Raw genomic sequence first — 21,107 nt, 5'->3', positions numbered from 1 at the left:
TATGGATGCAGCATTTGTTGGCTACTTCTGGTGACAGGATACAAGGGTTGAAGGAGCAATAGTAAACAGAACAATAAATCTTCTGGAATTTTCCTATATGATCACTCACATTGCAAGTGCAGGTCTGTAGATACCTAGTAGTGTATTAATAGAGGGTCTGATGAGGAATAAAAATCAAGATGCCAGTTAATATCTAGGAAATTAAACTTGTATGCTGTGATGTGTGCTTATCTTCACCACTGATTAGGCTCTCTACAGTTGTCAATACCAATACCACAATAAACTAGATTGTTCTCCATGAGATTTATACCACGAGATAAACAATGCAGGGCATTGACACTGCATTTTTTGGAATGGATAGTACTATTCTGCCAGCCAGGGAGTCCAATTCACCTCTGACTTACACCTTTATAACTCCACTGAAAGTGGAGCCACTCCTGATTTATACTGACCTAAGGGCTTGTCTACTTGGACACCGTTTCAAAATGGGGTAGATCAAAGTGCACTTCAGAACTGTTAGTTCACAACAGCAGGGTACATTGGACACTTAGCATGCGGCAGGCCAACGTGGGGTAATTTTACATCCCAGCCTGCCACAAACTAGGTGTTTGTGTGGATAAGCCCTAAGTGAAGGGAGAATCAGGCTCAGAGTCTGGACAATCCAGTAACGCTACATGTTGTTCAGGGAGGAAGGATGAACAAAATGCATAAATGGAGTACAAATAATGGCAGGAAGGTGTGGAACTGGCTTGTTACTTCCCCAAAAATCTACTGATTCATAAGTAACAAAGTTTGTGTTTTCTCAAGTGGCTGGCTGACATGAGTGATAGATGGGATAGCAGATACAGTATTTTGTGAAATCAGACAACAGTCTACAATGATGGTGAAAACAGCCTTTGTCACTTTGAAATGCTGGCCGCTTCACCTCCATGCCTAGACAGCTAATTCTGTGCTTACAGAGAATGAAGTGTCCTCACCATGCTAAATTAAATTAAAAAGAGGCAATCTGATAAGGTAAATACATATTAATCATCCTCTCAAAGTACTATCTAGCTTTTTCATCTTTATTTCATTATTTTCATCTAGTTCTCTGAAATTCCTTCCAGAAAGGATCTGTTTACACTGAAAAGTTCAAATTATTCATCTCATACACAACGCTGGCACTTTTCCCCTGTTGTTCTTTAGCTCTTCTCTGAAGCATTCTTCTCACTTACATAGCCACAACTGACGAACCATGAAAAAATGCTTTTATCTGATGAACCGTTGCTCTTAGCAGCAGGAAGGTGAGAAGAGAAGGGAAAGAATGCTTTTCTTCTCATAAATTTGAAATAATTTCTCACTCTTTTCTATATTTTGCTTAAAGAATACACTGTAAGGAGAGAATGTGGACCGGTGCTTAGCACCAATGTGAAGACACCTTAGAAAAACCACAGACCAAATAGATTAGATAGAGGTTAGATCGGGGGAATGGGAATCAGGGTCCTTGGATTTTATTCTTGACTTGCCATTGATTCCTTGTTTGATCCTGGGTGCCTCATATTCCCCAGCTATAAATAGGAGTATAATAATATTGCTCATACCTCATAGGGCTACTGTAAGTGTAATTAACAGATGTAAAATGCTTTGAGATCTTCAGATGAGATAATACATAAGTACAAATTATTTATGTATTTATTATTATTATTATTTTATTGAATATAGCCTGGTAATATCACTTTACAAAAAGTATCTCAGGATACTTGCTAAGTCTGAAATAAAACCTGTTTTAATGTCTGTGTGAAAAGAAACACAAGATCAAAACCCAGCTAATTATATCTGTTCTGATTCCTGTGTCATTGGTAATTGGGTTCTTAGGGCCTGAGGGGACAAGAGCTAAGATGATAAGTATAATATACTGACTGTTATTACATTTTGTACATAATACTGGTAGCAAATTACCTTCACTAGGATTTTGCCTTTCAAACTTTGAGGGCTAGGAAGCTGCTTGGAATCTCCAGCGATTATAGATGACAAGTCCAGTTTGTCACTGAATATTTCCATGAGGTACTGAGCAATCTTCTTTTGCTGCTGGATACTACAGTGATTCTCAATAGACAATATCACCGGAAACCTAAAACAAAAGCAAAACCCCCAGATGATATCATAACAGCTTTTCAAGATATATGACCAGGCAGTCATAATGCAACTTAGAAAGTAGGTTGGTTTACATTCATCTTGCTCTTGCAGTCTCTGTAGCAGCAATTTTGTTTTTAAAATGGTGTTTTTCATCATATTATTACAATCATATCTCCTTGAAGAAAGCATGAAAACTGACTAATTGTGATAAGGTGTACAAACCCCACACTGGGCCCAATGGGGTTGAAAGGCAATACTGGGCCCAGGTAACTCTACCCCTTTGGGACTGCAGGAGCAAGTTAAAAGGAGCTCAGAAGGCCAGGCAAATGGGGTGGATAGGCTGCAGGAGAGAGTTCTTCTCCAATAAGCCAGATGGAGGGTTGAGTCTGAGATGGGATTACAGAGCAGGTAAGGCCCTCAGGCAGAGCGTTTTCTACCCACCACATCCTGCAAGGCTCTGCTCCTTTGGACGCTTCTGTTAAAAGCGTGACTGTTTGGACTATAGGGGCCATACCTCAAACTGAAGGGACACATAGATAAGAAGGAGCCCAGAGCACTGGACTTGGACTTGCTGCAGGGAGGATCCTGCCAGTGTTGCTTCCCACAGTGCCCTGTGCTGGGACCCCCTATTTCACCCTCCCCACTTCAGGGCCAAGCCCCAGGTGTGGGTAGAAAGCAGAGAATTCCCAGCTTAGGATCAGGAGCAGGCACCTCTGTTGCTTTGACAAAGAGACAAGGGGCTGGAAGTTGGGTATGCTAACCACTCAGCTGCCCAGCTCTCTGAGCACCCTATCACATTAATGCAGTAGTTTTCAGCCTGTGGTCCACAGACCCCTGGGGGGTCCACAGACTATGTCTAAGATTTCCAAAAGAGTCTGCACCTCCATTCAAACATTTTTAGGGGTCTGCAAATGAAAAAAGGTTGAAAACTAATGACTAAACTCAGAGGGACATATAGTTTGGTTGAGCCCTATACCACCTGGACCAAATTCTGCATCTGGTTACAGTGATGCAAATCCAAAGTCATTCCACTGACGTTAACAATCACTCTGGATTTACACTGGTGTAATTGCAGGTAGAATTTTGCCCTATATTTTTTATCTCATTAATAAAGACAAAAAGACCAAATTCTGCCCTGACATACACCCTTTGCACCATGACTGAAGTCAATTGGGGTCTCAAGAGCTATAAGGCAGGTCCTAATTTCTAAAAACAGCTCAGTGTAGATCCATGTTGTTTGTTTGTGGGTGAAGGTCCTCTAAAGAGTAAGGACCCCATGACACTCTTTGTAAGACCATGTGTGGGTGAAAATATCCCCTCTTCCATTGTTTTTCAATGTGCATCAGTTGTTTGATTGGCTTTAGCCTTCTGCCCTACAGACAGATGCACACAGGTAGTTCTCTGTGTGTATAAATAGTTACCTTCCCTTCCTGAGTAAAACAGGTATGAAAGGAAAACCCATGTGGAAAATGCCACCAGCTTTCTAGCTCCATTTGGTGTGAGGGTAAAGATCAATATGATGGCAGAATAGACATGGGAAGATCTATAAAGCCAAGATCCACAGGAATACAGGCACAGATCTCAGACCCAATAGTCTGCCATCTCCTCTCTGAGGCCATTACACAGGCTCCCTGTTCTGTGTGGAGGAGGAGTTAGGAGATCAAGTGATCTACAGACCACGTTCCCCTCTTAGGGTTCTGAAACTTAGCATGCAAAGCAATACTGTTGCCCTGAACAGGCTAACTCCCCCTCTGCAGCTTTCAGAACCCTCACAAGGGGAATAAGAGTCTATAGTGGAGCAGGGATATGAACCTGGATCTTCCAAGTTCTCAGCTAGTGCCCTAATCACTGGACCGGCCTTCTCTAATGGTCCTTCTCTAGTGCCCTAATCACTGGGCCGGCCACTGTACATCCTCTCACCAAACCTATCTCACTAGAGGGAAGTATTTAAAAGCTCTATAGGTTCATCCCATGGAGTTCTCAATCTTCTCAGCCCCAAAGTTTTTTATCTTGGTGGAAGGAATGATCTAGCCTTCATTCTCAATGTATCATGTTGTGTTTACAATAGGTGTGGTAGGATCATGGTTGATTTTAATAATATGGTATATTCTATAATCCTGAGGCACAATGGGATAAATAATGGGCAGAATGTTACCATCTTTACCCTTGAACTTCCTGGATTTTTTTACTACAAAGATTTTAGAAAACTTTGTCCTTTTTCAGGCAAATCTGTCACTGAAATTGAGGACACTTGTCCACGAAAGCAACGTTATGCCACTAATTTTTAAGCAGAATTCCCCACTGGAAATCAGTGAAAAATTCTTCTTAAAAGTGGACCAAAACAACTCTGAAATTCTACAGTTATGACTATCTCCATATATTAAACAAAAAACTATTGAGCTGGCGATTTATAAAAGACCCTCTGTAGCCTGGGTATTGATTAATGGGAAGATAAAATGTTCACACTGTTAAAAGATAAATCAAAGTTAACAATAGGGAAAATAATCAGATTCGCTGTGTATTTGAAGGAAGAAATTTACATTGGGATACAATATTTTCATATAAGATTTACTACACAAGAGAAGTAGACTGCTCTACGCTCAGAACCTGCATTGCACTTACTCGTTTTTGACAAAGGCATTTTTATTGATAGCTTCTACCACATCTCTGAAGAGTATTTTGGAAGTAAAGGTATAACCATGGTGCACTACTGGCTCTCCATCTGGACCATCCCAGCAGTCAACTGTCAAGACAAGAAAACTATACATGAAAAAATATCCAGTGTCTTATACATTTTTTTTAATTTTCTTCTGAAGGGGAGAGGAAATGTTTTATGTTTTATATGCTCATGTAAATCAGACATGAATCCTGAGTAATAAACTGATACTTTCATATTGTATTTTGTACAAACTATACAAAACATAATGGCAAACAACCGAAGACCGATCTCTATTATACAAACACTGTGATAAATTAATATTCACTTCAAGTATAATTACAAGGATCTGCTGCCATCAGAACCAGAATAAAGCCTGCGTAAGAACATTCAGCCTTAAGGGCCTGACCCTGAAAAAGCTAACTCACATCAGTAGTCCTTACTTGTGTGAGAAGTCCAGTGTACTCCTGCCAGTAAATTCCACTCAGCTCAATAGGGCTACTGATGTGAATTAAGGCTGGGGGGAAAGCCTTTCTATATGCTATCAAAGATGGTTATTTTCTCAATTATCTGCTCTCAGAATATGATTATTTTATTTGTGGGGAAATATAAATCAATTTTCACTCTGTTACTCCAGTGTATATATCATATCATCTCCATACTGTATGTGAATATGTGAAACATTTCTGAGTACCAAAACATTCTGATTACCAAAGTGATGCTCAATCTACTATCACTCATGAATCACATCTCATTCATGAAAAAGTATTTTGGATTATTTTATTTTAGAAACGAGACTAGAAAATGTAATAGCAAAGCATAAGCAAATTAGAAATAAGAAAATCATAATTACTTAAGTTGCAAACAGTTCATAGAGTTATCATATACACTACATGAGTGGGCAGGAAACCCAGTTTCATCATAAATGTATTTATAAATTGGTTTACTTATCCAGTCATGTTTGTAGAACAGCTCTATTAGGTCTTTGCAAATACAGTTTCAAAACTGTAACTTACCAGATCTGTTCATGGGTCTCAATTATAATACACATTTTACAGGGCAGGGAGGTTATTTTTTTTAATTCTGAGTATTAGCCTCATTATAATGCAGAAAGATAAGCTTATTGCCAAAAAGTTTGCCCACCCCTGCATTAAAGGCTACTAAAGCTCTAAAGGGCAGTACTTCTTTATCTTAAAATATAGGGTGAGAATTGCTATTGTCGCACATATCCCAGTATCTTATGCTTCCAAGTCTATATTATCAACTGCAGAGGTCAGGGACGATTCATTTCCACTATCTACAGTGTTGCACAATTGTTTGTTTTTTTTCCCCACCTTCACAGGTCACTTCTGGAAGCACAGTGCTGCTGCACTAGCTGGACAAATGGTCTAATCAACTATTGCAGAGCCTACGTTCTCCCAGTGTTTGTTCTTAACATGTTCTAGTCTATCTGAGAATGCTGTTACTAACTGTAAATCTGAACACCAAGTTTCTAGAATGACTGAGATTCTTATAATTAAACTCAGACGGCCAAATTTATCCCTGGTGTAACTCCAGTGATTTTGATGTTATTAACTTTGAGTTTGACTTCAAACTCCACCAACTTAGTCTCAGAGATGTTTCATACAGAAACACCAGGTTATTGGGCTATGACAGATATTACTAAAAGCAAGAGGAGGAAAGAGAACAATGGGGAAGACATGGAAAATGTTATTAAAGCCAATGTTAAGGTGAGCCATTTAATACAGGACCCCAGAGGAGAAAACAACAGTGGCTATGCTGTGTCAGTATGAGACACTCATCTCAATGGCAAACATTACTTGTTAAGATTGCTAACAAATCAGACTTACCAAAGAGGTGAAGATAGTGAAGTAAAATATGAGCAAATTAATTTGCACATTCAGTGTCAAACTTAAAACTTAAGAGAAATGTCTGTTAGACTTTACAGAGCTTCACACCTAAACAAACAACATTAAAAATACCTTCAACACATCGACAACCATCCTGCAACACCCGGGCATACATCTCCACTTTGGACTGAGATAGAAGTTGGTCTCCTGTCAGGTATGTATTGTGAGATGAAGCAATATAGTAGTTACAAAGGGGTTGATCCATATCCTGGTGGACTTCAGAATGCAACGGGTTAAATATATCACAAGCAGAACTGCGCATGAAGCTGGTGAAACCTTTGAACAAAAAGAAACAGTTTTTCAAGAGTGCAGTGTACCTGGACAGATTAACCTTACTAGAATACACAGGTTGATAAAATAGATACTATTTATGCTAAAGCCTGTCAGTGTTAATCTGGCACCCAAGAACTGCTGTGTCATGTGGGATGAATCCACCATCCTGAGTATCTGAACTACCGTCTATGGTTTGTCTATTTCTTTTGCAAGCTCCTTTGGGCGAGGGCATAGACCAAATTCATTGCTAGCATCAACAGGAGTTACACCTGCTAAAGTCAATGGGCGTTCTGACCATTTATGCCAGACAAGTCCATCATTTTCTCCTGGTCTCTACAGCATCACATGCACTGTTGTCTCTCAAGAAATATTAAACAAACTACAAAACAGACAAAACTGAGCAATGTAGTAGTATGTTTACAAATCCATGCCTATCAAAACCAGCAGCATTTGGACAGCAATGGCACTGAGCTAAGGGATTCATAAGAAATCTATTAACAAAGAATAGCGGAGGTAGAAATTTGGATTCAATTGGTAAAATATGAAAGCTTAAATAATGAATGGCAGCAACATGGCAAGACTAAGAAAAGCATAGATCTGCAATCCCATTATCAAGTCTGTGTTCACATCATATGTTTCCTTCATGCCCTTAAGGAGCATATGATGGAAATCTGTGTGTAAAAATTCTTTGAACCCCTGGCGAGTTTCTCTGGGCCAAATCTGATGCACACACTTAGGCAAGTGCTGTATGCTAAAACTGCCTCTTGCAGTTCAAACAAAAACATTCCCATAACAAACAGAACAAAACAGCTCGTCATTGTTTCCATTAGAATTTACAAAACTTTCTTTCTTCAAATTATTTGATAAGATTAAAAATTATTTATCTTAATCTAAATACCACTGCAAACAATCAGGTACTTTGTACCCAAACAATGACTCGCTGTCATTAAAAACTGCCCTGCACAGATGTGACCCTCAGCAAGCTGATATTTCCTGACTCCTTGGGATGCGTTGTGCAGTGGGGGAAGGGATGTCAGTTGCCTCTGCAGCTACATCCCTCTTTCCAAAGACCCAGTCATTTCCCCATTCCTCCAATGGGGAAATGACTGGCTTGGTGTAAGGGAGGGAACGGGAGCCTCATGTTGGGGGTGTGAGGCATCGAGGGGATGCACATTGTCTTTCTACTGGCCCAGTGAAGATTATAGACCAAGAGTGATATATCCTGGGTGTCATAGGATGGTCGTTGCCTGGAAATGAAACCAATCCAGCACACCTTGTGACCAAACAGGTGTTCCCACTTAGGGTAATTAAGAGCCATGGCAGCACCTGGGCCATGTAAATAGGAAGAGAGCTGGTGAGTCAGGCCTGCTTGAGTGCACAGACTTGAGGAGCAAAGGACAGGGACAGGGACAGGTGAGAGCTGCCGGAGAGAGACAGTCTGCAAGGAGTGGAAAACTTTGCAGGCCCTCACTGGGCAGAGAGGCTAGTGCACTGACAGTCCTGAGTGAGAAAGGCTGAAAGGGCTGAGAGCTAGGAAGCCAGTGGAGGGACTAGCTGCTGGCCCTTGCTGAGCCATAGAGCCAAGGCTGGAGAGGGCTGAAGGCTGAGAGCAGGAGAGGGTGATGCCTGCTGAGGCCTGGGAGTGAAGTGTGGTGAGAGATGTCAAAGTTGCACTGGAGAGCTAGAGCATGGTGAGAGATCCCATGATGAGAGATGCTGAAGCCGTGCTTGGTATGTAGCATGTACCGTCTGGACTATGCTGGGGAATTTGGGACTGTGCTTATGGGATTTGTGTTATAGTTTATCTGCACAGGATTTTCTCTTATGATAAATTAAACTGCTAAGGCTATTTTTATTCGGAAAGGCTATTTGGGCTAGTCCTGGGGACTCTGAAGGAGAAAATGAGGCAAGTGTGTCTGTTGTGCTGTAGCCTGCCACAGGAGGGCGCTCCAGGAGGGCAGGCAGCCCTATGATACTGGGATAATATTACTTCTTCCATGGAGCCTTCTTCACCAGTGGGATCCCTCTTTAAGTGAGATGTCGGGACAGCTGGAGCCAGAGTAAATGCTTGGCAGCTGCTGGGAAAGAGGTATAGAGGCACGGGGCCTGCAAGGGGATAGGCCTGACCTCCTGGAGATCCCCCAGAATTCTGTACTGGTAACCATTTCCTTGTTGGAACCCACACTAAATGCAACACTGCAGGAATGTTCCAATAGGTCACAATAATGTGAAAACGACCTAAATCCAACCCTAGCATAAGTGGACACAATTCCCATTTAAATTAATAAGAGAGCTATCACTTATGCCAGGGATGAATTTGGCTCCTAGGTCTCTACCATATCCTGACAAGGAATCAGAGGGCTTGAGTCTGATATCATACCACTGTGACTCCACTACATCAGTGGAGTTACTGATTTACACCAGTGTAACTGAGATCAGAATTGGGACTAGAGTTTAAATAGCTAACTTTAGAATATGGAATTTAAAATGTTTTAAAGGGACACAGCAAACTATTAAGACCCTGAATGTAATTAAATGTGAGGAGAGTGTTACTAAACCTAATAGGAATAGAAGTGTTTTCGAATGTTTAAAATGCCACAGCTTGTTGCTTTGTTTTGTTTTCTTAATTCTAGCCTAAGTGAATTGCCCAGAGTAACAGAACTTATGGCAGAACTATGAGGTAAATCCAGGCCTCCTGTTTCCTTGCTCTGCTTTAGCAAGAAGATGATGCTTGTCCCTACAGAATCCACAAGCAAATTAATCTGCTCATGGAAGTTACCTTCTGGGCTAATTAACCGACCGTAGCACTTAAATTATTTCAATCTAATTCTGAAAGATTTATTGATACATGCAGATTTGAATATGGTATTAAGTTGGTTTCAGAATTAATATACCACCTGCAGCCTTGTTTTTGCAAATGAAAGGAGCAAGTTTCTAAATCTTGTAAGAAAATACTCTGGGCCGCACTGCGTTCCCTGCTGTCACTTACATGAGTGTAAATTAATGGACCACTGTAGAGTGGTTTTACACTAGTGTAACAGCACAACTGGCCCATTTTTTACATCAATGAAAATAGGTTATGGTATAAACAAACAAACAAACAAACAATTAGCAATAAGAACCCATACAAATTTGTATGCACTCTTGTTTTAAGATGATATTGGAATCACTTGCAGTACAATTGTGGCTGGTAGTACAATACTAGTCAGGTATTTCAACCTGTTGTTCTCCCATCTTTCAATCCATAATTTATTAAAATACCCCCCAAACAATCATGTGGTGCCTCCATATTAATCTGTTGTAGTCATCAGACATTAAAAGCCACATCAAGGAAAATGTTGTTAGAACTCTTCCACTCTACTGCAATGGAAATAAATTGGGAACCAGACACTTTACCTTCTATCCCCAGAACATTTTGCTCCTTGTTTTCTTCTGAAACTTCAAACTTCCTTATGATGTCAAGGCAATATTCTGTGGTCACATTATTCATCTGCACAAAAATGACAGCATTGGTGAACATATTTTTTCTAGTATGTGACCAACATGTCAAAATATACTTCAGACCCCTGTGTCTGGCTGAAAATCTTGTGATCAAAAACTGAACTCAGTCAACCGCGAATAAGACTGTCAGTAACACTATTCTAAAATGACCTTTGTTTTTTTTCTGGGGGGAAGCAGAGGGGGGAAGGGGTGTTGGTAAATCTCTACAAGCCTCATGCTCTTTATCCTTTAACTTTCAGGATGAACATGGTAGAGAATTGCTAATCACAACTATACTGGTTGGTTTAAGAGCTGAAAATTTGCAGGAAAAGAGTCTTTAACAGTTCGAGTTCCAATATTATATTAGTAAGTACAAAGAAAGGATTGATACTGATATTTTTAATGCATTTTACTTTAAGAAAATCTGATTTTTCCTCACACCTGTTTTCGACAATTAACTTCACTGCTTTCAACAGTTACTTGTGATACACAGGAGATGTGACAGAAGAATCTGGTCCAGAGATAAAAGTCTGGCCCCACTGAAGTCAGCGGGAGTTTTGTCAGGATATTTTCCTAGTTATCTCTTTTCTATAATGACAAGTAGCTTTTTTCATACCCTAAACTTAACAGAAGGGAAGTGAAAAAATGGTTAGGTTAGGCATATTTTTTCCACAAAAATGATACTATAATATTTCCATAAAGCTTCTCATTCTTCACCAAAGTTGGTTCAAACACTGGCTTTGCACAAACTTCAAATTAAGACATCAATCATACTTCAAGCAAAAGATTCCAGGAAGATTGATGTTTTCTTTCTCAAATTGTACCTAGTCTGTATTAAATATTATTGCTTCAGGCAAAGGCAACAAAGCAGATTGCTCAGTGTTGTAGGTTATTTGCTATTCACGGTTCAGATTCAAAGAAATGTTCCCTTGGTGACTTGTTGCTCTTCCTTCTCATTGTCTGGAGGAATTTACTTTCTTTTGGCTGGCATTTCCAGTGACTTTACTACTTCTATAGCCTTGATTTGCTTTTCATCCTCCCTACCATTGTCTGTAGGTAAGCAGGCCCAAGTACCAACACTCACCTTTGTGCCAGATTCCCAAGTGGCCCCCTCAAGGATTGAACTCACAACCCTGGGTTTAGCAGGCCAATGCTCAAACCGAGGGGGAGGGATAGCTCAGTGGTTTGAGCATTGGTCACCTTTGTGGAGATCTTTTGAGGAAGGTTGAGATCCTTGAGTGGAGCTCTTTAAGGGCCTAATTCTGCCAGGTGCAGAGCATCTCCCAAGAGATGGTGAAGGCCCTGACTCCCATGACCACTTCTCAAGAAGCACTCAGCACCATACAGCATAGGGTCAAAATGTGAAAGAAAGCGGAGGGGGGAGGGAGAATCTTAATGTGCAAACAGTGCCTGTAAGCCTCATAATGGGAGGAAAATAGATAGTGATATTAGTAGATATAACATAAGATCGGCCATACTGGGTCAAACCAAAGGTCCGTCTAGCCCAGTATTCTGTCTTCTGACAGTGGCCAATGCCAGATGTCCCAGAGGGAATGAACAGATCAGGTAATCATTAAGTGATCCATTCCCTGTCTCCCATTCCCAGCTTCTGGCAAACAGAGGTTAGGGACACCAACTCAATATGAACAGAAGTGAATTATCCTAGCTAGTGAGAAGTTCAAAAAATGTCACCAACTGAGAGGAAGGGACAGAGTCTCATCTACTATCCCCAGACCTATGTGCACTATTTAAAACTAGCAGTAACTTGGGAAACATTCATGTCTGTAGCAGTAATGGAACCTGAAATATTGCTGGGCTGCACACGCAAATGGGCAGGTCTGATATTCCATCTAGTAGAGGGCAATGATGTCTCATTGCCTCTTGTAATGGTGACTTAACATTCTCATATATTAGAACACTCCCAGGCCCTAATCCTGGAAAGATTTACTCATATGCTTAACACTCTGCACTGTGAGCAGTCCCCGTCAAGGAGTTACCCACAGTGCATAAACATAAGCATGTGCATAAGTATTTACAGGATCAGGACCAGAGAGAAGCCACATCTGATGTTTCTGCTGTCAGTTACAGCAACTTTATGCTAGGAAAATCCATTAACTGCCATAAAGTTACTCCCGTGACTGAAGTGAGAGAAGAATCACTGTCAATATTTGCCACTTCATCAATGACTGTAATACTAAAGTACTTTCTGTTCAGTCAGGAAGGTACTGCAGTTACAGCAGGTACCTAAGGATGTTGAGATTCTAGTGATACACAGAGAGAGAGATTAATCCTGATGTTGCTTTGACACTGTTTCTTTGCATCTCATTTGAAAAGAACCTTGGCTATTGAAATGCAAATTGTCAAGCAAAATGAGATGCCATTATCTGCAGGCCTGTCTCTCAGAGGTTTACACGTGTTCACTCAACCACAAAAAGTAGTTCTCTAATGAGGTTTTCTGGCAACATTTTAATGCACACAAATGCAACTGCATAAAAGTTTTCCTGGCAGAATTTGATCTTTACTCTGCACCAGGAATCATTTCATCTTACACTGCTATTTGTTTTTTTTTTAAAGTCCAAATAACAATGGTACAATGAGGTCTCCCCTGACAACACAGTCCATAAAGCCAAAAGGATCTGATGTTATTCCAGCATGAGGACATTGGAAAAGTTTGGCAAACTGGTCATCCAGATCTTCTCAAATGTCTTCATAAACCAGGATAGCTCACTTTATCAAGAGCTTCTGCCAGGTTGATACAATCTATGTAAACATCTACACATTGTCCCTCGGTCTTCCCTGCAATTTTGGAGTAGATAAGGTCATGTTAATATGTGATAAACCTGTAGTAAAAATGGATGGTAAAATGTTCACACCATTAATGCATGATGCATACCTTTGTCAATAAGGCTATAAGACACTTCTTCTAAGGACCATTTGTGGCAAACTGTTCTAAGCCTAAAAGCACAGCTAGACCATCCAGAGTACCGCATGTGACTAGTAATGTCCCTATTTGCCAGTATTGGCTCCAATTCAAGAAAGCACTTAAGTATGTGCTTAAGTTCATACGCATGACAATGCTTAAGCATACACTTGAGTTCTATTGATTGCTATGGGATTTAAGCCTATGCTTATGTGTTATTGTGAATAACATTTTCCTTAATGGGGACCATTGTTTGGGACTGCTAGATGCTACCATAATACAATCAGAAGTGTGGCCCCATTGTGCCAGGTGCTGTTCAAACCCAGTTTAAAAGACAGTCCCTGCCCTGAAGAGTTTACAGTCTAAATGGACAAGAGAGTCAGACAAAATGGACAGACCCAAACTAATATCAAGCAAAATATATGCAAAAACTGAAGCAGAAAACACAACCAGAATGTCAAATTATTAAAGTGCGGGAGACTTCTGCTGAAATTCTCTTTCTCAACCATCATCATCATCATCATCATCAACTGTGTAGATGAGAAACTTATCAGGTTGCGCAGAAGACTGAGGTTGTCTGACCATGTGCCTAAAGTCTATTCAGTCTCCCTCTGCACAGAGGTGCCTTCTACACCATTAGCAGGGTTTCAACATTCCTGTGTCTTTTCCTTTGCCTCTGCCAGTTTTGAGTGAGCACTCAGTACCCTAGAGGAAGCAGGCACATTTCCCTTTGCTTTACTGGGGTGCGTAATGCAGGCTGTACAGCTAGATCAGTTACAAAATGAATCCAACTGGCAAATGTTTATCCAAATCTAAAAATTCCAAATACACACTTGTTATTCAGCATTCATCTCTCCTTTGGTATTATACTTTTCTTTATTTTTTGGTTCATACAGTAGAAAATCTTTTAATCTATTACATTTGATTTTTTCCTTTAACAGAGCCTTTATAAATCAGCTCCACTGTAATAGGATTACTTTATTAGCACACTGCTTCACACATCACATCTAAGAACATTTAAATTTTAAAAAGCCAGGGTGAGCAGATTGCCAAGCATGTTAAAAACTGGGGTTGTAGTAGAGGTCTGTAGAGGTTTTTTTCTTCATCTTTTAATAAGCAGAGATGGAAACAATTAGATTATCAGCTGATTACATTCTATACTGAGAGATGCATAAACTTTCATTTGCTATCTCTCTTGCTGTTTTTTCTTAGTTATGTGACTAGAATAATTTCAGAATCGCTACATATCAAAGATTGTGTTTCTATAGTGCTGCATTTTTAATATATTGGATTAGCTCTAAGTACTATAACACAAGAAGAGTAAGATTTTGATGGCTATTCTCAAGGCACTTGTCTTGATAAATATTTTAAAATTACCCTAAATGCACTGATGGTTCAACCTATAAAGAGTCTTACATGTAAAATACAAAAACTGAAATGTCTGAGATAGTAGGCATGACGACACAAAGGTTAATCCTGAGACTTCAGTTGACCCAACCTTGCACTGTTGTTATAATCTCTGTTCTGAGTTAATGAGATTAGTTTTGATGTTAGTGTCTGTTTTTTCTCAGGGTCTTAAAAATATAATTTGCCAAGAAGGTGAAATAAAATCTCAGCACTCTACAGGTATTGACTTTTCTTGGTTAAATAGAATAATTGGCCAGTGTTTTTGAGAGTTATGCACCAGAAGTAGCATCTGGTTTAGTGGCTCTTCCTTACCATGACTTTTAATGCTAAAAAGTAGAAGAATTGGTATTTCTAAGAATTTTCACTTAAACTTTCATGTCAAGATGCCTGTAGAGAAGGAGGTTTAACAGGTTTTGAACAACAGCTCCAAGATTTTAAGATGAAGTTAATAACTTTGTCATAATATGATCATCCTGCCCCTCTCAGCCCAACCCCTCACAATTGGTCCTTCTCAGCTGCATTACAGAATCCTTAGAACAGCATTCCTAAAGATTGCTCAGGGTTTTCAGTGCTTCAGAAGAAGAAGGGTGAGCACTGGGTACATTTGTTTGCAGTGCTCCTCATGTCTGAGAGAGACCGGCTGCACATGACTGAGCAATTTCTTTTCTGTGGAAGACAAAGAATGGGAAATGGAGTGTGACCCACGAAGACAACAACTGGTGAGCATCTTGGAGGCTGTGACCCATAAGCTGAGAACTGCTGCTCTCAGCTAGTGGAAAGAAACATGACATTAGTGCATGACATGCAGGTTCTTATGGACTAAAGCTTTCAACCAAACCTCAATACAAATACCGAACATTGCTAGTATACTGAAATAACTATACGCTGTAATCATAGGACAGAAATGTCTGTCAGCTCATACCTCTCTCCCTCCAAATGTTAGAGAGAGCACAGGGGATGGCTCAGTTTGCTTCTTAGAAAATTTTATTTATAACTCTAAGCTAAACCTGCATCATGAGAAGCCTACTAGAATTACACAGGATAATAGAAATGAGAACACTTCACTGGAGAAAATAACTGATTATCCAAGCTCAAGTAGAGGTTGCTCTTTGATTGTAAAGGCTATTCCTAGCAGAGCCTTCTTTCATCACAAGCTGTTGAGAATTACCTTTTTCATCATTTCCACAGGCTCCTTGATGTCTGTGTGGCAGTGTTTGCGTGTGGAGTAGGAATGAAAATGTCTAATCTAGGCAAAGGCTACAGCTGTTAAGGGACAGGAATCCCTTCACTTGTGCTCTTTTAACTTTAACTTGAGAGAGATGACACAGACTCTCAATTCTAATTAAAATTTACTTTCATTAAATTGTAAAATGCCTTCTACATGAATGGTAATATTTGAATATAGGCATATATGGATACATCAGTTACTGAATATGGCTAATTAATACTGGAACTTAAATCTTTTGAATGTAGGGATTTATACGCTGCTGATGAAAGACTGATTTTGATGCAGGCATCTTTCTTTCAAAAAACAACCCTCTACAGGTTCAGCAAGATGTTGTTTTTGAGTATGTGAACAAGTCATCTGTTGGCCTAAAATAAAATGTGTCAAACTGGCGACACTATCACCTGGCTTGCAGAGGAGAGAGTGGAAGGAGGATGTCACAGTCTCTCTGGGAAGGATGTTAGTAAACTCCACCATCCAACAATCAGATGTTAGCAAAGCAGCAGAAGAGTGATGAGTAAGGCTCCATGTTTGTCACGGAGGTCACGGATTCTGTGACCTTCTATGACTTCTGCAGCAGCCCATGCAGCTGGCCCGGGAGCCGCCTGAGCAGCTCAGGCAGCCCTTGGGCCAGTCGCACCTGCTGTTACTGGGGCAGTCTCAGACCCCGCAACCCCCTAGTTGCAGGAGTTTGGGTGTAGGGGGGACTCAGGGCTGGGAATTGGGGTGCAAGGCGGTGCTTACCGGGGATGGGGGGCAGGGGCTCCCTGGAAGGGCGATAGGAACTCCCCTCCCATAGCTCCTAGCTCCACATGCTGCCTTCGCCCGCAGCTCCCATTGGCCACGCTTCCCAGCCAATGGGAGCTGCAGAACCAAGGCTTGGGGCGGAGCGGAGACTGCACGTAGAGCTAGGAGCTGGAAGTCACTGCTTCCCAGGAGCCGGGTAGGTAATCTGCCTCAGCCCCACCAACCCCCCCTCCCCCCCAGCACCCATGGCGTACACACCCCGAGCACCCGCAGCACCCCCAAGGCCACCCCCAAGTTTTAGACAGGACAGGTCACGGGCCGGGAATTTTTGTTTACTGCCCATGACCTGACTTTTACTAAAAATACCCTGGACTAAAACGTAGCCTTAGTGATGAGATGTAGGATGACCGAAAAGGGGCACGTGGAGATCAGGGAGAGCTCTCTCACATAACATTCCCATCACTCATCAATAAGCTCCTCATAGGGAAGAGGGAATAAGATAACAGGAAGGGCAGTAGGGGAGCAAAGAAGTTGAGGAAAGGAATGCAACGCCAAGAGTGTCCATCCTAGTACCAGGATACCAGCTGGTGGGTTTGTTTCAAATGAGTAGTGATGAGGTAGACTTTGCTTTCTCTCAAGAACTAATTCTCAGAATGCAGAATCAAAACACTAGATTAAATCAAGCAAAGGATATACCTTACAATTAAGCAACACAAATAATCACTACAAAATGTCAAGTAAACAGAGGACACATACTTATCCCAGGTGGGGATTTTTTTTTAAATGAAGTCTGTTCTGCTACCCACCCCCAAGAATCTCTTCAGTTGTGTAATAGTGAGGCCCAGCATGTTATAACTGCAAATCAAACTAACTGGGCATGAAAAAATAATGACAAAGTGAAGCAGTCTGTGTACAAACACTGGTATTACAGTGAATAAAGCACAACCACAACAGCAGTCAAACCCAGCATGATTGGCCTGTCAGCAGCAGTATGCCTGCACCGCCTGTGGCAGGTTATGAAAGTCACAAATTGGGCTCTACAACTGTAAATGGATATAAAGACCATAAACACATGCTCTTTAGTAACAAAGAGACAACTAACTTCAACCATCACTTCCGCATAAGCCATATTAAAGCCACTCAAAATTCTTCATCAAAATATTTCTTGGCAAAAAAAAAAAGATTGTAGCTAAAATTTAAAAATATTTTATTGAAATTTTCTAGTTTTGAGAGAAAGAAGTTTTCAGTAGAAATATTTGATATTTTTCAGGCATTTTCTTTATGTTTAATGAAATTTTGTGGCTTGTTTTCTTCCCTTGAAAAAAACAAAAACAATTTCTGGGAAATTTAGAACACACCAAAAAAAGTTAACTTCCTGACAAAATACATTTTTTTAAATTATCTCTATTACTACCTGTGGTTATGTTGCCCTCTAGTGGTTCTTGTCTACAAAGGACAGTATTATTATTTATTTGTATTCCGGCATTGCCCACAACATGCTAGGGTACTGTCCGCACACTAAAGATAACTTTCATACACAAACATCTTAATTTATTGTATGTATGATTGTAGCCCTTAGGACTCCTAGCCATGGATTAGGACCTCACTGTGCTAGATGCTGTGCAAACAAAGAACTAAAAGACAGCCCTTGTCCCAGAGAGCTTACAATCTATTCATATTTAAACATGTGAGTAAAAGTTTCAGAGGTGCTCAGCACCTGCAGCCCTTATAGTCTTCACTCTGAGTTGCTGGTACTCAGCAACTCTGACAATCAAGCCACCTTTTAACTAAATGCCTAAATGTGGATTTCGGTGCCTACATTCAAACAATCTGTCATAGTCTCTGATCTGAAGAGCTCAAATACAGAGATCTGTACATGTTTTATAGCTTATCTCTAATATTTTTTTAAATAAAAAGATACCAGTGCCCTACCTGGTAAAGGCAATGAAAACATAGCCTGTTACAAGAAGAGAACTGCTGAGTACTAAAGTAAAATTTACACACAGAGAAAAGCCTTGTAAGTACCAAACCAAATCTCACAAAACTGTGGACATCTCTTCAAAAATCTTTTAAAAAAAGAAGCCCTGTACAAAGAACATGGATTTTTAACAGAAAAAGTTGTTATAAAGATTTATATTTCTAGGCACACTGCCTAACCCCACTCTCCCATAGTCAAGTCAGCATTCAAAACAGGAGATTGTCATAATGTAATACTCCAATAATATTAATACTGATATATTGCTCATCACTTCACTTTAGGGGTGAACAAAAGATTATATTTAAACCACAATAAAGAAAACACTAATCAATTGTCAGTAGTGATAGCTTGAAGTGAGTCCACTTTATTAACCTCCTGTACAAGTAGCTTGAACTTTGTAATTTTGTTATCAATTTGTCAATACTTAAGTCCTGCTTTTTAAAAGAATAGTAGCTGTTATATATGTTTTTAAAGTGACCTAGAGGCTCCTAGGTTGAGGATAAAATTAAAGAAACGTATGGAATTTAATTAGGTTTAAATGAAAAGATGTTGCATCAAAAACTCATTTTAACACAAATTATTGAACTAAAACTATACAGGCAAATCAAATGTGGAAAGTCACAGACTTCAGCTTTTTCCTCATCCTACTTTATTTTGTTAAAAACCAAGTAATTGTTTCTACTTTAGAATGTAATTTGTATTGTCCTCACTCACTTTCTAACACACTTTTCAAACCTTTTATTTATTAAAGGTCATATTCTGCCACCCTTACTCATATTGCACCCTCCTTTCAATATAAACAAACTTCCTAAAGGCAAGAAAAGTTATAAGATACAACATTACAGCACTAAAATACATTGCTTGTTGGATTACTAACATTAAGTGTAAACTTGTTATCTGGAAGTCAGTATAAGTCAGTGTGGATATTTACCTAATATGCCACTTTTTCCCCCTAGAGGATCAAAAAGCTCCTGCTTTCCAGAAGCATTTGATTGTACTACAGTATTTAATCAGATTCATTTTGTCTCAGCATCTCCATTACAAATCCTTCATTTTCAGCATTCGCTAGTGTTTACAGCCTGGACAAAGTAAGAGCTAACGTTGGTCGCACACTTTTGTTGTGTGTTAATACAAGACCATCAGTTACATTTATTATTCTCGTACCTTTTGTTCCATCTTCAGAAACTGAGCAAATTCTTCAACAGTGAGATGATCTTTCTTATCGCTGTAGCTCAAAAGCAACAAGTAGAGATCGCGTCGTAATGACATCATCTTGTAAAACACAGAGAATTCTTCAAATGTTAGGGTTCCCTGATTCTCATCTGTGTCAGCTTCCTGAGGAGCAAGAACATGCAAGTAAGTGTGTTGGGTAGATGTATGATGAATTCAGGGAATGAAGCAGAATAGAACATCCATATAAGAAAAGATACACTTTCAATACACTTCAAGCCACATGACTCCACTCATCCTCAACAACACTAGCAAGCACTTTCTAATGTTACAACAAAATTAAAAGGATTCTTATTGGATTTTTTGGCAGAAATTCAATTGTTAAAGTAAAACGACAAAATCTCAGTGAAAAGGCAAATTCTGTCTTTAGATTTCATTGTATTAAGTTATTTCATGAGAAGGACTCACATTGGGCCAGATTACTCTGGTGTAAATCTAGAGTGATCTATTGATTCAATGGAGTCACACTGGATAGCATCAGAATCTCACCCACTGACTTCATCGAAAGGTAGAATCTGACATTTATAAATGTTCTGTATAATATTACAATGCTAAATGGATGTCAACATGATAAATTACAATAATCATTTAATCCCATTGCCAGCAAAGTGTACGTGAACAGGATTAAGTCTGCAATAACAGCAGCGTTCCACGCAGAAAAATATCTCCACAGTCTTGATTGCTGTTTTAGTTTGTCCTCAGAGCTATTGTTAGAGAAGAAAACAGTACTTACTGTATGTTATTACTGCTTTTTACATTGAGCATCTGCCTAAGAGGATTTGCTTTGGATTTACAAAACATTTGACAGCAGTTTTATCATTTATTTTGTCTTTGATGTAGGTCTCTACAGTAACCCAAACTCAAGAAAGACTTTTCCCTGCTGAGTTTTAGATTGTAAGCAGCTCAAGGAAGAAAAGGTGAAAGGAAGTTTTAACATTATAGATGGATCAGTGTCCTATGTGTATCCATGAATAACACCTCTCATTCACAGCAGTGCATATTGGTTTTCTTTATGCACTTTCTTTACATTTCAGTTAACCAAGGCCTTATGCCCTGATCCTGCATCAAGATCTGCAAATGAAGATGCCTGCAGCCAGGCAGAGTCCTATTAAAGAAAGTGCCGCCTTAACTTCTCTGCACAGGACTCTCCTTTCTGTAAAAAGCTC

General features: G+C 39.8%; 1 protein-coding gene across 4 annotated transcripts in view; it reads right to left on the bottom strand.

Annotated features, from left to right (window-relative positions):
- PLCH1 (phospholipase C eta 1) overlaps positions 1-21,107 on the bottom strand; it is a 168,065-nt gene that overhangs the window by 44,322 nt on the left and 102,636 nt on the right. For all 4 annotated transcript variants that reach the window (XM_005286968.5, XM_024102552.3, XM_008165035.4 and 1 more), the window contains exons 7-11: positions 19,876-20,046; positions 10,351-10,444; positions 6,754-6,957; positions 4,738-4,858; positions 1,939-2,110 (exon numbers count right to left, since the gene is read on the bottom strand). In XM_005286968.5, the coding sequence (XP_005287025.2) occupies positions 1,939-2,110; positions 4,738-4,858; positions 6,754-6,957; positions 10,351-10,444; positions 19,876-20,046 (762 nt within the window). The remainder of the gene's footprint in view (positions 1-1,938; positions 2,111-4,737; positions 4,859-6,753; positions 6,958-10,350; positions 10,445-19,875; positions 20,047-21,107) is intronic.

This window comes from Chrysemys picta, chromosome 9, assembly GCF_011386835.1.
Source record: "Chrysemys picta bellii isolate R12L10 chromosome 9, ASM1138683v2, whole genome shotgun sequence".
Classification (NCBI taxonomy): Eukaryota; Metazoa; Chordata; order Testudines; family Emydidae; genus Chrysemys; species Chrysemys picta.
The sequence above is the reverse complement of the archived record's forward strand: the minus strand, read 5'-3'. Positions and strand labels throughout refer to the sequence as shown.